General features: G+C 40.3%; 1 protein-coding gene across 7 annotated transcripts in view; it reads left to right on the forward strand.

Moving 5' to 3' along the window:
- The window catches only part of LOC131592837 (CUGBP Elav-like family member 2), a 370,538-nt gene that overhangs the window by 306,154 nt on the left and 47,263 nt on the right, over positions 1-17,121 (forward strand). For all 7 annotated transcript variants that reach the window (XM_058864644.1, XM_058864642.1, XM_058864641.1 and 4 more), the window contains 3 exons: positions 195-329; positions 10,744-10,823; positions 15,672-15,830. In XM_058864644.1, coding sequence (XP_058720627.1) covers positions 195-329; positions 10,744-10,823; positions 15,672-15,830 — 374 coding nt within the window. The remainder of the gene's footprint in view (positions 1-194; positions 330-10,743; positions 10,824-15,671; positions 15,831-17,121) is intronic.

Genomic DNA, 17,121 nt, shown 5'->3' on the forward strand with positions numbered 1-17,121 from the left:
AAAAAAGTAGATATTTAGGGTGGGGGAGAAAGGGGGGAAGGGAGGTTGTAAGTATAAAGTGTTTGCCTTAGGACTTGTCTTCAGTTACAGAGCCAGACTCACATGACTGGAGCTTGGTTTGATGTGGTAATGAAGCATTGATCACAGGAAAAAGATGAAATGGCCTTTGCTCATTCATTATTTTTATCTTCTAGCTGTGGAAGACAGAAAATTGTTCATAGGAATGGTTTCGAAGAAGTGTAATGAGAATGATATCAGGGTGATGTTTTCTCCGTTCGGCCAGATAGAAGAATGCCGAATCCTTCGGGGACCAGATGGGCTGAGCCGAGGTGAGTGTGCAGTCTGTAAAGTCTCTTTCCTTAAGTGCTAATTGGGAGCTTTATGTCACAGCCAAGGTAGGCAGAGCTTCTGTCTGCAGCGAGAGGTTATGCTGTAATACGTCCCACGTGATGAAGGCATCCACATGAACTTTTCACAGTGACTGAAATTATCACCTTTTATTTCCAGTGTCAGAAAGGTCTTGGTGCCAACATATTAACTTGTGTTATCACCCTGTTTGTCAGCTGGAAAGGTTCCTTTGCACCCTGAGAAAACACCCTCAGTTTTCTGCTCTCACAAAATCAAAGTTGCTCCCCTGACCCCATTTCTGCTTTGTAGCACAAGGCCAATAAATAAATAAATAAAAGGACAGGACTGTAAATGGCTGCTTGAAGGCATGAGGGGTGATGGGAACTGGCCCTCGTAGGAATCTCCTCCATTCCTGTGTTTTCTTTAACTGTATGCAAAACATAGGTCTGCTGTAACTGAGAAACAAAGAGGTTACCTGAGAGCTTTGCCTGGACTAAAGTTTGTAAAAAGAGTTTTAAATCTTGTGCCTCTACCACATCCCAAAATCCAGGGCAGAGGTGTTAAGCATCACCATCAAGAGTGGTCAAGTGGCCAACCTGAACTTGGAAATAAAATACTGCACAGATTTCAATAGCCAGTGATCCCTTATGAGTGCAAAAGTAGCTCTTAGGGAAAGGCCTTCTGAAAAGCAGTTGAAAACAAAGATAAATGTATATTGATGACACAGACTGCATATTAATTCCATGGTATATGGACCTGAATTTATTCTCAGAGCATGAACCTTCTCAAAACATCAGTGCCAGGGCTTGGTGAGTGGAAAAGGAAATAGGGATAGTCGCATCTCTCAGTGCAGGATTATGCTGTTATACCTGCCACAGCCATTTAATGGCACAGGGAGTAAAATAATTTTAATTGTGGAGCTGTGAAAAACATCACATCTATACGAGAAACAAATACATAGAAAGTACACAGTTTATGCATTTTATTACATTTTCGAAAGGCACAGAAAAAGGTAATAGCACCCACTTTGCATAGATGTGGGTATAGATTTGGATTTTCTTTTCTTTACTCTTGGATCTACTTGTTTCTTGTAGGCAATAGCATCCACAGAATTTTGTGCAACAATTTGTGCATGGGAATTTTTGTTTTGTGGGTGGTCCAGTTTCTATAAAACACCTATAAATTTCAGCAAAGGACGTGCAGGTATTCCTATATATCATGGCACTGCTTGAAAGCACGTACTACTTCTGAACAATAAGGACTTTTTGAAAAGACACTCTGACTATAAATAGGGAGCCCCAAGAAAATTATGCCCTTAGATTTATGCTTTGTGATCCCCAAATTTTTGGGGCTGGGGATGCAGCACTCCCTTCAGGCAATGAGAGCTTCATGATGATGGCTTTTGCCTTGGGGAAGATTAGGGCACAGGTCTAAAGTTGGCTCCTTCAGCTCAGTAAGGAATGTTTACTGATAGAGTCGAGTGCTGCTATTATCTTTCTAGACCCAACACTGAGGCAAAATAAGTATTTCTGATTTTCACTGATTTCATTGTGTGAGCAGCACAAGGAAGGGATGATGGAAGACACAAGTGGGAAAGGAGCTAATTAACTGCTGAAATAACAAGATCTGCACATCAGATGTTTTGAGCCCCAAAAAAAGATTTAATTGACTTGTCAGCATCACCCAACAAAGAAATGGATCCTTCCTGGCATCCATAAAAATCCCCCTGCACATTTGCTTTAATTCAACAGACTGGGTATAGTAGGAGCATAGAAAAGCTAATTATGAAATCCAACAGAGTAAGTGAGATCGGTGGGGTAGTTTTGTTCTGCTGCGAACAGCAATCTCATGACAATCAGGAGCTGAGATTCCCAAGCCACATCTCCAGTGTATCAGGCAGGGCAGTGTTGTGTCACAGCTGGCCAGCACAGCTGTAGAGTTAATGTGCTGTTTTCTCCTGCTGGAGACTGAAGATCTCAGTCCAGGTAGGTCACACACCAGTAACCACAGCAGAGCTGCATCCTCTGTGCCACTCGGGTTCATTTCGGTCACAATCACGACTGATATTCTATCATGCCCTCATGCCTCATGCCTTGTTAAACTCGAATTGCTTTCTACACACCCATGTTCACACTTCAAAATGGGTTCAGCTGCGCCAACCAGGTTTTCAGGCAGATTTTTATCAGCTTCACAAAACCACCACTCCATGAGAGAAGGCAAAGTGTTGGGAAAATGGTTGGTATTGCAGTTGAAATGAAAAGTGCTGAGGGACATCTGCAGAGGAGGGAGCTTGACTGAAAAAGCACAAGGTGAAAAACTGTTTCTGGAGGGAGAATTTATACTGCTAAATCTTTGTAAAGGGTTCCAATCCTTAATCAGTTTTAATTCATGTTACCATTTCCAAGATGTTAATTCCCTTTGCCACAAACATTATTTGTTTTCTCAGTACCCGTCCAGATGTGCTTCCCTCCTAGACACAGAGGGGTGAATGAAAAATAGTCAGTGTCTGAGGAAAACACTGACCATTCCAGAGCCTTCGGGAGCTCAGTGCAGTACTCACAGCAGTGAGATGGAAATGTGGTCCAGTAAATTCTGTTTGGTATCCCTTTTCAATTGCATAACAAGTACCCCTCATGGTATCTCAGATGAAAAAAGCTTGAACAGTATCTTCCTTTGTATTTATGCCAGCTTTCGAGCTTTCTTAAAGGGTTCAGGCAAATAATCTGTATTACCAGCAGATAGTTGCAAGGAATAGCTCCAGGTTACACTGCTCAGTAGAACAGTTTTGGTTTGGACTGCGTTTGGGTTTGGGTTTTTTTACTTAGTAAAGACTAAAAAGGTTTCAGTTGACTTTTATTTTAGGCCATGTCTATACTACATCAGCAACTTTACCACTGGGAGGGTAATAGTCTGCTGTGAACTCATAGCAGGATTTAGGGTTGTATTGTACCACATGGGCTCCAGTAGCAAGGAGGAATCTCCTCCTGTGGCATCAAGGGAAAAAGTAACACTTTGTGATGAGTGTGATATAAGTGCTGAGATAAAGGGAGAGGGGGAGAGAGATGGAACTCGCTGTTTCTATTGCAGTTCCTAACTAAGAGTTGACAGAACTTTAGTAAAGTCACACCCATTGCTGTCACCACTGGTAATGGACCATCACCTCTTCCACTCCAAATTCCTACTGTCAGTTGTTTGAAACTCAGCTCTAAAATGAGACTAAAGTAATGATACAGAGCTCCAGTGGTGGAGCAGTGTATTTTAAGGAAATTGAGATTTATTTTTTTTTTAAACTTGAGTCATGTTTTCCCCCATTGTTACTCACTCCTGCATCTAAGAAACAACCATTGTTTATACCTGTAACTTGGTGTATTTCGATCAGCGGCAAGAACAGGCAGCAGCCAAAAGGCATCGCCTTCCAAAGGCTCTGGGATAGTCCCTGTGAAATTAGCTGGCTGGCAGTGAGTAATTCCTAGCTGTGAAAGGTATTAAAAAATAAAAATACTCTGTTGGCTGTAGAGATAAAGAATCCAGGGACCCAGCAGCCACAGAGGCTGGCCGCCTCTTGAGCAGGGTACATGGGACTATCTAAAGAAGCTTGCCACTGCCTGTACGATATTCATTATTCAGAGAGAAGGATTCTGCCTGCAGGGTTGTTTAATCCATCACTTTTTCTGAAGACCTAAGTATGCTTTACAAAAATTCATGATTGTGATATCATGTGCTAAGCTTCATTATCATCAAAAAAGTAGAAGTGAACTGCCTCAGATGATTAAGATTTTAAATCACTTATTGTAAACGGCTTAAGGAAACTTTCAGACCTCCTGACTCCCAGCACTATGTAATGTCTCCATGACCACAGATGCCAACACAGCCAGCCAGGCAATAATAGCTGGAGTGTGTAAAAATAGCCAGAAATACCCAAATTTGATTTGCAGCTGTGTAGCTGTGCCACTGATGTGCTGTATTGACCATTGGTGAGTTGGTTGCTCATCATCTCTGTTATCCTGTTGATTAAAATAAGGGTAGCAATGCTCCTCTGCCTTTGTTAAATGCTTTTTTTTAGATCAGTGGATCAATATCCCTGTATCACTCTAGGAATTATTACCATCCATAATGATGATAAAAAAAATCCTCTTATCCTTATCACAGGAGCACCACATAGCAAATTATTCTGCTGTATTGCTAAGTGCAGATTTATATGTCAGATACCAGAAAGAAGTCAACTGGGTTAATAGCATGCACTGAAAAAACCTGCTAATAACATGTAGAGAGAGTTGGATATCCCATGAAAACTGTGCAAAAGCTCAAAATGCATTTTTCTACATCTTCTAGGCTCCTAATTGTATGGTTTTTTAACAAAACATCACCAGGCACATGGGACAAGTGAACATTTCTGCAGATATTGATTACAACAATTGTTTTTTCCATTCTTTCTTTGCTTTAAGAGCAGGTTAGAAATGGAATAGCGAGTTACACCATGGTGAGGCAATTTAATTTCTTGAAAATCCATTCAGAACATTCAGAATCAAGGGTTTTCTTGATGAATTAGTAAAAGAAAATTAATATTTGCATCACAATTAATTGCAGGGAAGGATAGGAGGATAGGTGAGGAGACTTTTATGCTGGGGTTTTCTTTCTTCTGAATATTTACTGCTCCTTTCTGAGCTAAAATGACACAAAGTGCTGTGGGAACACCCTAGATTAGGGATCACCTTCTGAATTGTGTATCAGTCAGTGGTGGGAAGCAAGGAGAGTGGAAGCACTGTGTTTACAATAGCTCTTCAGAAGCACTTCTGTGCCTTATTCCTTTTGCTGCAATATGGTAACATTTTCATTTTTTCCAATCATTATGGCACATTTAATTTTGTTTTCCTTTGCTGAAACTCTTTTGCAGCTGGGAGGGAAGAAACACATCCAACTGACCAATGTCTCTGCTGGCCTTTGGCCAGTAACTACATCTCAGATTTCCATTACTGCAATTTTGCAGCAATACCTCCCAAGAGGCAATCCTGAAATGAAATAATTTGCAAGAGGCTTTATTCCAACAAGAGGATCATCGAGGCACAGTTAGAGAATATGGTCTTTGGTACCCATTTAATTCTGGGTTTGTGTAAATTCCACTTACTGAAGTCTGTACTTTGCAGGGTGGGTAATTGAATGTCCAATTAGAAATGCTTCAAGGGAACCATGAACTTCAGGGAATTCAAAATCTACAACTGTCATCCAGTCAATAGACAAGTCAGCAGAGCTGAAGAGCTGAGACATGGTTACAGGATGTGCCTTTTGTTACCTTTATGTGCCTGATATGCATAAACTGAAGAGCTTCGCTGTGGATTTTTCAAATTATTTTCTTTAGACTGGATTGTTGCACTTGGTCTCAGACCTGTCATTGTGTGTGTTAGATAATACTTAACAACCAAATATCACTACAGGAAACAATTTGATGTACAATTTAGTTTGTAGATGAAATGTATTTTAGCCAACAAGACAGATTTTTGTGTGATGTCTTCATTAGAAGGCTGTTTTCCAGGATATTCCTTCCTTCGACTGGGCTGTATTAGCACAGGAAAGAAAAAGGAAAAGTCTACTGTGCAATCTCAGCTAGAAACATTTTAACCCAACTAGAGCTTATTTTTATCACACTTCAATTTCCATAGCTTTTTATTCAAGCCTTATCTTTTCTTTAAATAGAAGCTTTCATCTCAGAGGATCCCAACTACTCCTTGCAGGAGTATTTGGCAGCTTTTCACTTTTGTTTCTTCACAGAAATTGAAGAAAAACTTGTTTACAGTGTTCTGGGAAGCTGTGGTGCAACCATTACATTACCAGCTGTGCAGCCACCACTCACAGGACTGCAGTTGCTTGGGTGACTTTGAAAATCTCTGAAGTCTTCTTCTATGTCAAAACCATGTTTTCAGACTTCCAAACAATGTCTCTGCATTTTGCATCTCCCTTTGGCTTCACTTGCATACCTCTGTTGGACCATGCCAGTTTCATGAGGGAGGTTTCTTGCGTAGGTATGAACCTTTCCTGAGGCTTCCATACATAAAAATGTTCTACTTCACTTGTAGCTCGTAGGTGTTGATTTTGTGTTAGGCTGTGCAAGAACTGCTGACTGAATGTTTCTCAACAGTCTAGAAAAGCCTGAGATGAGAAGAATCACATGAAGCAGGAGCTGAAATGGGGCAGAGCTAAGCTTTTTTAAATATTTCAAGTATTCAGTCACTCAAGCAGCAAGCCCTAGGTTTGGGATGGCCAGGGTTAAGGTGTCCTATCAAATTCCACAGATTTTTCAAAAATCTCTTTGAGTTTGTAGTGGGAGAGGGGTAAGGGGCAACCCTCTGAGTTTAGATGTTCTCTCAGCCAATGTGGCAGATGTGATAATGTGCTCCAAAATTTCTCCCATGCCAGTGCTGGGTACCTTACTCCAGTTCTGCCTGCAGAAGGAAATTACTTCCAGCAGCTTTTCCCCAGTCACTCATTTATCTGCTGTAGAGGGTAAGAAGGCAGCCTTGGAGAAGCAGCTAAAATTCTTAGATCTTCTTTCTCCCTCCTTCTTTCTTTCTGTCATTGATCCCTGACATTTTGAAACCAGAGCTGATAAATAAGTGTGAGTTGTCTTGCAGGTTGGCTGTTCATACAAAACAATCTATTTTTTGGTGTAGGTAGGTTGCTGGTTATATAAAATGAAGTTATTTCAAGGTATTAGCTATAGAAATATCCCCCTCTCCATATTTTCCCTCCCAGAAAAGTACACAGCTCCAGTAAGAAGGGAATAATTGAATATCAGGACTTGGTGGGGTAGAACAGAAATAGTTTGCTTGTAGCTATGGGTGTGGAGGACCTCGGTCTGTGGCACGCCAATCAATGCCATGTTTCATAGGATGAGGTAAGAGGCCACAAAAATCTTTCTTGTTTCCTTGCACTGCGATGCATGAAATCTGATTAGTCCTGTCCTCTTATAATTGTGATTTACGGTCCTAAAGCTGGTGGTGCATTCCCAAAAGACCACCTGCATTCGTGTGATACAGGGAGTGAGAGTGTGCTGGAAAGGGTTTCCCCAACCCTTCAGAAACATAAAGAATTGAAATCCAGTGTCCTTGGACAGCAACTTCTGATTAAATTCTAGGTGCCCAACTAAACCATCCTCCTCGAGTGCATATGTGTCCCATAGACAAAAACCAAGGTCCTGCCATTGAGCATGGCAGTAAATACCAGCATTTCAGAATAATGGCTTTTCTGGACATCTAAATTATAAATGCAAAGTGATTGAGTTAAACAGACCAAATCCTATGACATAGGCTTAGCTCCCCTCTGGCATGGCAGTCTGGTCATGAAGGAAAGGACTCCATAGTTCACACATAATCAAATATATAGGATCCCATATTCCACACATAATAAAATATATGTGAACGCATAATAAATATACAAATGTTGTGTGTGAGTGGCCAGGTTTGGTAGCTGAAAAAATAACCCTTGAATGTGAATACACATGGCAATATCTGGAAGGATGGTTGAATTAGCAAATGTTTAATTGGGGCACTTAATGGCAACCTCTTAAAGTCTGGGGTTTCAAATAATTTAGAAATAACATTTTCTACTGATTTTTTGCCATGTTATTGAGGTAAATTGGGAATTTACTGGGGGAATGGCCACTGTCCATCGGTGGGAAATGGCCTGCTGAATGGAGATAACAAGGGGATTTAACCTTGTAGCCTCTGGCTGGCAAACCCTAATTAAAATGCAGCCCCATCCTCTCTGTGGAATGCTGCTTCCAAATGCTCATATTCAAGCTGCATAACCTCATTCATCAGGCATTCCCCTTGCCCAAAGAACAAGTTTCTTTCAAATTGGTACAGAGATTTGCTACAAAGGTCTTTTTGCTCCAGGACAAAGGCAACGAGACCCATGCAAATGGTTTTGGGCTGAGGAGTGAGGAGGAAGGCTTTGCGGTGGTGTTGGGTGCTGGAAGTACCCAACAGCTGAGCCCTGTGGTTAAAAAGAGAGAAAGCTTAAGGGAGGGAAGGGGGAGTCTGCTTTATCTTGAGAGGAATGTAGCCGTATTTCTCTGCTGATTCACATTTCTTTTGAGACCTGCTAATTGCAACATCTCTCAGTAAGTTACTTACAACAGAACTGCTGGGGAGAAATTGTGATAAATGCATAAACTGTGTCTTACTGATTTTTGTTGACATTTTACATGCTTCTCATGCATTTGAAACCTCCATTCAGTAATTGTCACTATAGTACACACTCCTGGATAGTGAGAGCCAAAGAAGTGAATGAAGCAGTTTCTTGACTTATCAACAATATTATTCAAGGCTCTGTATGGGGTTCCTTGCCTGCCCTCCAGTATATCTCTACTTTTGCTTATCCCCCACTGAATTTGCAAGACAAGAAAAGAATAATTCTAATCACAGAAATGGTAATAAGAGAGATTACTTTGAGATTGATGGTAAATTTGGGCCTCTTTAATTTTAGTGCAGCAATATGGAATCTAGGAGAAGGACTGTAGATTATTTACAGTTCTACTATACATTTTGTCTAGATTGCTGTACAGAAAGCTGGTTTGTTATATCGTATTCTTTGACAGAAATTTGTTGCTGAACAAGACTAGTACAGCATTATGTAGTGTGGCTAAACAGTAGTCAGACATCATCAGCTGTTTCGTTACCTAAGAAATACAGAGAGTCACAACATTGTGGTGAAGTTTGGGTAAAAGAATTCTGATTTCTGATTTTATGATGCTCATCTATCAGCCAGAGTTGCATAAGCCAGCTTAGGTTCTCTTGAGTCAAGGGCCTTTACATTAAAGAGAAAAAAAATACCGCATGATGCAAAAATGCATTGACTTTATTTTCATGACTAGATGTAGTGCTTTTGGGTAATGATCAGGCATTGCTTTCTCTTACTGTTGTTTGATTAAAATGTGAATACAGTCTTGACTTGATAATCTTACCAGGTATACACAGAGCTCAAAAGAAAAGGTATTCTGTGCCTCAAATTGATTTGCATAAACCAAACAATCTGTTGCTTGCTGGATTGCAAAATGGTTTATTTTGCCCATTGGCCACAGGGGCAACAATATTGTATTTTTGATGCCAGAATGTAGCTTTCATGCATTAGCTCTAAAATGACAATATGCTTTAGCCTCTCAGTGCTTAGATCTGCTTCATTTGGAAATCTTTTAAGTAGTAATAATAATAATGTTTTGAGGAAATTGAGTGGAACACTAAATTATTCTCTGAAACCTAAGTTCAAACTGTGCAAGGCTAAGGGAGCTGAAAATCAATGCACTTTTAAAGTCATTAGAGATCACAAGTGAAATAAGTCTGTGTTGCTTTAGCTAAGCTTTTAGTGTGCCGTGGTATTATTACAAAATCAGCCTGAATCTGCATTAATTTCACAGTCTTTTTCTTTAAGATGCCCAAGGGTGCATGAAGAATAAAATGTAAATCTCAGGAGGCAATGTTTTTATTAGCCAAAAGGGCAGTGAGTCATGCACTGAAAACGTTGACCCGCACCATGCCCAGTGTAGGTATGGCTGACAATAGTAAAAGGGTAGAAAAATAGCCCAGGCATTAGCCTACTGGCTTTTCATTATGATTTTAAAGGCTGAAGAAGGGAAAAAAAGAGTGATTTTTTTCAGATATTCATGCACATAGCTTCAGAATTGTTCAAGCTGACAGTATCTTTCACAGATCAAAGAATTATACTTGTACCTAGAACTCAGAGAAACAAATACTATAAGGATTTTTATTTTTAAAATGTTATTTTCTTAAATGTTGAGATTCCACATACATTACTGAATTTTGTCTGAGTCTTTTCACAAATAGTCACAGGATACACATTAGAGTTTTTCTCATTCTTATTTGTATGATCCTTTTGGTGCATCACAGTAATTTGTGATGTTATGGACCCCTTTATTAAACTCTCAGTTCAGCTGTCAGTGATGCCGACATTTATTCACTATCCACAGTTTACCTACACAAAAGCCAGAGCAAGCAATTGTTAATGCATGGTCTGAATAGATTTAACTATGCAATGCAAAGGCTACACAAAAGCCTTATTTATTTCAAACCCTGTGGCTAAAGCACAAAATCAGTAACAAAACAGAAAAAGAAAAAGAAAAACGAAGCAAAACAAACAAAAAAAATTAAATAAAAACCCTTCTTGTCACCCATCCCCACCTAATTTTTTTTCTTTCATCTATGGTCAGATTAGCAAGTCAGCACTGTCAATAAATAAACTAGAGAAGTTGTTTATTTTTATGTACTACTGAGAACAGTGTCGTCTTGTGGCCGTTCTCGTAGACTGTGTTGGTTTAACAAGCGTCCAACCCTTTTGTCTTGTTGTTTTTTGTCTTTCCTGCTCCCTGTCCCCTTGTTCCCACAGGCTGTGCGTTTGTCACATTTTCTACAAGGGCAATGGCACAGAATGCAATCAAAGCCATGCACCAGTCTCAGACCATGGAGGTACAGTACTGTATCATTTGCCCTTTCTTTGTTTTCTTTGTGCAAATGATTGCGAATGGTAAAGCCATGCTCTCCTGGATCAGATCAGACACATGACAATCACAGATTTCAATTTTTTACCAGCTCACTCTACCTGTCTTTGTGAAGCTTTATTTTTCTCAATCACCTGAAAGAGCACAATAAGGCTGCTGTGTGGTATCCAAACACGGCTCTCAATCCTGTTTTCAGTGGCATTCAGCAGAAAAGAAAAAAGCTGTGAATACCACTCCTCAGTTGTATTCAGAATATCTCTGATGAGTAAATTACCTCTATTTTTAACACACATTCCCCCCAAAGAAAAATCTTTGTTTCTTTTAAATAGATTTCTAAGTGTTGTGGTTTGCAGTGCTCTGAGAAAGAGCTCAAGAGATTTAACATGGCCACGCTGAGTTACTAGTGCATGTGTTTTTCTGCACATAGAATCTCTTTTTAAGTTAACATTATTTTGCCTTCTTCATGTAGCTAATAAAACTGCTAACGATGACAGAGCATATCAGAGTTTGGCACTTCCTGCAGAGCACCATCATGGCTGGCCCCTCACAAGCAACACCCGTCATTCCCTTCCAAACTGCCTCTATGGCCTTGTATTTTATCATGACAAGCAACTCTAAACTTTGAACTGGTTCACTTAAAGTGACTTTAGCTGTTGGCTAATGATCTGGTCATTGGAGTGGTTATTGAATGCCACAGCTTGTCTGGCAATCTCAAAACTTTTTTCAGTCTGTGATTTTTGTCATGGTCTTTCAGAATTTTGCACAAAAAACCGCACAAGTATGAAATCTTTACTTACTCTGGATCTTCTAGCTTATCATTGGAGAGTGCATGTTATACTGTATTATGTATACTGTATCTTCGTGTAGTGATGATTTTTCTCAGAGGTGGCATTGATGTTATGTGCACTTGTTTCTTTTTTTTTTTTTTTTATTTCTTTTTCCACCAGGACCTTTCAATTTTTATTTTTATTTTTCTCTCAGTGATTTTCCTTTGCAATGCTCTAGTCTCCCAAAGCATGCTGGGTGCTAAACAATCATTATTGCGTCATGTCGTTGAGCTGCTTTGTGTAACGAGCCAAGGGGGGAGACCAGGGGTGGGAGGGTGGACAGAGGACAAGGAGGAGGAGAAGATAAAATTCAAGCCAGTGCATGAAAATGTCACTAACTGTTTCCTGTATAGTATACAAGTAATGATATCAGCATTGCAAAGCTATTGTCTTTCCAAACATCACGTTTGAATTTGGTTGAGCTTCTTTTATAATCAATGTGTTTTCTTTTCAGTGCAATGCATTTTTAGACCCTGGGTATACAGTTTTAGTTGAGAATCTGCCAATGAGATAAGAATAAATGAAATTATCTTTACTAGAAAGCTGCTGTTATACAGTCTATGCAGTCTGACAGTATATTGTGAAAAAACTGCCACTTTGAGTCTCTGGAATAATACCTGTAGTAGTTTGTCTGCCGTGCACTGCTCCATTAATTCAGACCTATATGTTTTACTGGGTTTGATTCCAAGTAAAAAGGAAATGTTTATTGGTAATACTGTGTTTTACCTATATTTTCCATGTGTTTTAATGTATTTTTCCATCTAGCAAAATTAATTTTACACAGCTCAACTTCCGAAGACTGTAAAATAAAGACATAACACCTCCCAGTCAAATTCTCCCACTACTCTGTTGTGTGCACCACTCCAAAAGGGGCTGCATTTTGATGGGATACTCCTAATGAGATTCATTCTGTAGAATAGTTACTCTTGGATCAAAATCCTTCTCAACACCTTTAGAGACTTCATCAATGAGATCCCCAAATTGGCAAGGCAATTCCAAACATTTTGCCCTTTGAACATGTGGGTCTTTGTGTCAGTTGAGCTTAGGCTGTCCCTTCTTGGAAAGAAGCCAAGCACCCTCCCTCTCTGTGGAGGAGGGACTCAACCTGACAACAGAAAAATATGAAGGCAACATCAGCTGTTGGGAAGAAAATGAATGGCATGGAAATATGAAGCCATTGAATGAGGAAGGGAGATGCACCTCGTGTGTGTGCTGGAAACTTCCCCTCAAGCTAGAAAATAGAAGTGCTTAAAACAGGAATCACCCTGTAGGCAAATAAAAAAACTTGCTCATTTTTGCCAATACTCTTCTAGTGAAAAGTTACATTGGGTTGACTAGTGTTACATGTCAAACCTCAGCTTGAAACAGTCATCCTTGGACACTTCGGTTGAATATTCTTTTACAAACAGAAGTGAGCTTAGAGGAAGATGTGTAGTACACAATTGCATTTCAACCAATTACTACAGGTTTTTTTCCCCTTTTTTATTATTTTCAGATTTTTTAGCATGCATCATTGACCCAGATGAATTTTCAAAGAGGGCTAAAAAAGAACAATGGGGTTATTAAATCCAGATGAACACATCTCACAGAATAATGCATTCTCTTACTGCTCTTTCCACCTGACTTATCAAACTGGTTAAATCAACTGATTTTTTTAAGTATAATTGCTGCTCTAAAATGTTTGCTCTTCTATTTCTTTTCTATGTAGTTTTTTGTTTGTTTGTTTAAGTCATTCAAATGCAGCACCAGTAGAAGACATTAATTTGTTATCATGGAGTAAATTCAATACAACAATAACAACCCTTTTCTCATATAGAGCCACTTGCTAGATATAATCTCAGTCTTCAGAATCTTTGCTCTCTTGAAAATGATGAAGTGATGAAATACAGAGCAGACAGTGAAAAAATGAATTATAGATTCATAAATTGCAGAGATATTGTTTTTATACAATTTACTGACATTTAAGCATTCATAAATATGTCAGCTGTAGTGTTGAACTGCCGAACTGAAAACTAAAATAATGATAAAATATTTCTTCCTTTGATACTCATTTCTATTTCTTTGGAAATAGACTTGATTCTCCTGTACATCCAGGCAGAAGGCAGTAAGTACCAGTTGTTCTTAGCCCAGTGTTACCAAACCTTGTATAAGATAGAAATAGCTTGCTTTTTTTTATTAGCAAAACCAGAAAAATCTCTCTCACATCCTCTACCCCCTGGCTCCTTTTTCTTTCTTCTTTTTTTTCTAAATGATCTTATTTTTAATATTAGTATAAAAATCACTAGAGAGAGGTAATTGTGTAACAATCTGACTCCTTCATAATCTTTATTTGATTGCTGGAGTGTTATATATCTCCTTTCTTCCTCACTGAAACACTGAAAGACATTTTTACAATGAAACACACAGGAAAAGAATTGGAGGTGGAACAATAAACCACAAGTGATGGTTTTCTAAGATAATTCTAAAGGAACAGTGTTGATGGGGGATCTTTATATGAGAGATATTATTATTAGTATTATTGCGGTTTATTTCATCATTTCATCTGATGATTGGGAATATTTTTATCACTTGTCCTGGTGTGAGGTTTTTCAGAGAAAAGGTACATGGCTGCTTTTTGTAAGTAATTGAGGACAGGAACTTTTCTGAAGATGTTCACAGTGTTGTGAGAGCAGCCACGGGAAGAGTAGGTGAAGTATAACCCTGCTCTGCATCCCACGCTATACACTTTGGCTAAAGCACTGCTGTGTTTCTTGGACTTGAGTCACTTATCACTCCTGCCATTGTGTTCACATTGAAGTTAGACAAGAAATTAGTATAACAAAGCATGGCAAGGGAAGTTATTCATTGGATGCTATGAAGTTGAAAAGCAGTATGAAATGGATTGACAGTTTCAATGACTCATAAAATGCTTGAATTAATTTGAAGAACTGAATCATTGCAGTATATAGTTTGCTTTCTTGATCTGAAAAAAATTAAGACTTGAAAGGTTAAAATATGAAACATTTCTTAGTAGGGGAAAAAAGAGAGAAATCAACAGAGACATCTTTCATAATCACATCTCATTGTCTCAGTGACTGCCCAGGAATGCCCAATTTGAAGTCCAAGGGAAATTCCAGTTTACCTCAAAAGTCCATTAGGTCTGTGACCTCTAACATCTTCCAAAGGGTCCCTCAGCCATGGGTGAGGAATAGGCTGCAGACCAGACCTCTAGCTCTTTCTTACAGCTTCCCTATTTCCTAAGACATCTTAGAGCCTTGCCATACCATGTAACAAGAGGCTGATAGAAGCAATAGAAGAAATGGTGGCAATCAGGAATGGGCTGCTATCACCAGAACTAGCCCCTTTTGGTCTGCATCCTGCCCTTTGTTCACATCTCAAGGGTGCTTGATACAAAGCGTGCCTGGGAGCGGACCGCAGGTGGGTGAAATGACTGGGGGTCCTTGGTGTGAACAGGGCCAGTGCCTCACTGATGGCAGAAACTGAGGTAAATCTGCTGCTCCCAGACTCTTTAGGGTGCCCACGCCAGCTACCCTGAGTGTGATGGCACAGCCAGACCGCAGTGGCAGGGCGGTGTTGGCTCTGTGGTCCCTGGCAGCACAGAGGTTGGACAGTTCTCCCTTTGGCGCTGCCTCGAAAACAGACTGCAGACAAAGCATCACGTCCATCTCATCAGCTGTGAAGCTTAATTAAAGAGGACTGGTACACTTTGCTGTCTCTGGCAGCAATTTTGATAGCTGGAAGGAAAAGAGAGCCTGAGGAAAGGTGCTTTATAAAAAGAGCTGGGGAATCAATAATTTCTCCATAGCCTCTTTTCCGAAGAACCTGAAAATCTTAGTCCTTGCAGTCCTACATGTGCCAGTCACAAAGAGAGGGTGAATGATCTGGTTGTGCCAGTGCCAGTGGCCCTACAGGACGTGGCTGAGCTCACGAGGTGAGGGTGACCTGGTGTGATTTAACCCTTCTGTCTTTCCTGATCTGTCCAACCACAGGGCTGCTCTTCGCCAATCGTGGTGAAGTTTGCTGACACCCAAAAGGACAAGGAGCAGCGGCGTTTGCAGCAGCAGTTGGCTCAGCAGATGCAACAGCTCAATACTGCCACTTGGGGAAACCTCACAGGTCTTGGAGGACTCACACCACAATATCTAGCTGTAAGTTTATTTCAGAGGCGGTGGCTGTATTGTACTCTATTTATTTCAGGACCATGGTAAATCAGTTCTACTAAACTCCCTGCAGTAAATTGCTACATTGTCTGGGATACATGATATTTCTTCTTCTGGGTGCATTATCTGCAAAACAAATCATAGATTCATAGAAAGTCTTGAGTTGGAAGGAGACTTAAAGAACATTTAGTTCCAACCCCTCCACTGTAAATAAAATTTGATTCCATTAGTATTATTGGGGGTTTTGAATGTTAGAGTCTGGTTTTTATAGCTGGAATAAAATTTAACTTCTTCTTTAGGGGAGGACAGATAGAGAGCTGAACACTGTAGGGGCCATATCCATATGGTGAAGCTTCTGAACTAGAAAGTTGTGTTTCAGTCATCAAATTTACACATTTTCATTTGGAAATGGCTTTTGCTTTAATGCATGGTCCTGTCAGTGTTAAACATGCATGGTTCATATCCCCTCTCATACAGAGAGTGAATGTGGCCAGGAAAAGGCATAAATTTAAAATGGTCTTTTCCTTGGTCCATTTGTAAGATGAGAAACATGTGGTAACTGCTGTCCCTGCTGGAAAATCTGAAATCCACAGCCATGTATCTTCGGTTCAGGATGGCCAAGAGAGGCTCCCCTTCATCACAGCTGAGAGGGAGCCTCTGCCTTTTGTGGCTCTGGAGTTGAGAGGTCTGGTTGAGGAACTTTTGGATAACTTGGGGGTTCCTCATGGTTCCAAGTAAGACAAATATAACCTCACAAAGTACAAAGCCAAGTACAGGGTCCTGGCCCTGGATCAGGACAATCCCAAGCACAAGAGCGTGGATTAAGAGCAGCCCTGAGGACTTGGAGGTGTTGGGGATGAGAAGCTTAACATGACCTGTCAATGTGCACTTCCAGCCCAGAAAGCCAAACGTGTCCTGGGCTGCATCCCCAGCACTGTGGGCAGCAGATCAAGGGGAGGGGGTTCTGTCCCACTGCTCTGCTCTGCTCTTGTGAGACTCCAGCTGAGGTGCTTCATCCAGCTCTGGAGCCCCCAGTACAGGAGAGACATGGACCTGTTAGAGCAAATCCAGACGAGGCCACAAAGGTGATCAGAGGGCTGAAGCACTTCTGCTATGGAGAGAGAGCTGAAAGAGCTGGGGCTGTTCAGCCTGGAGAAACCTCTGGGACCTTAGAGTTTTCCATACCTGAAGGGGACCTCTAACAAAGCTAGAGAAGGCCTTTTTACAGGGGCATTTAGTGATGGGACAAGGGGTAATGATTTTAAACTGAGAGAGGGCA

The sequence above is a fragment of the Poecile atricapillus genome, chromosome Z (assembly GCF_030490865.1).
Source record: "Poecile atricapillus isolate bPoeAtr1 chromosome Z, bPoeAtr1.hap1, whole genome shotgun sequence".
NCBI classification, from domain to species: domain Eukaryota; kingdom Metazoa; phylum Chordata; class Aves; order Passeriformes; family Paridae; genus Poecile; species Poecile atricapillus.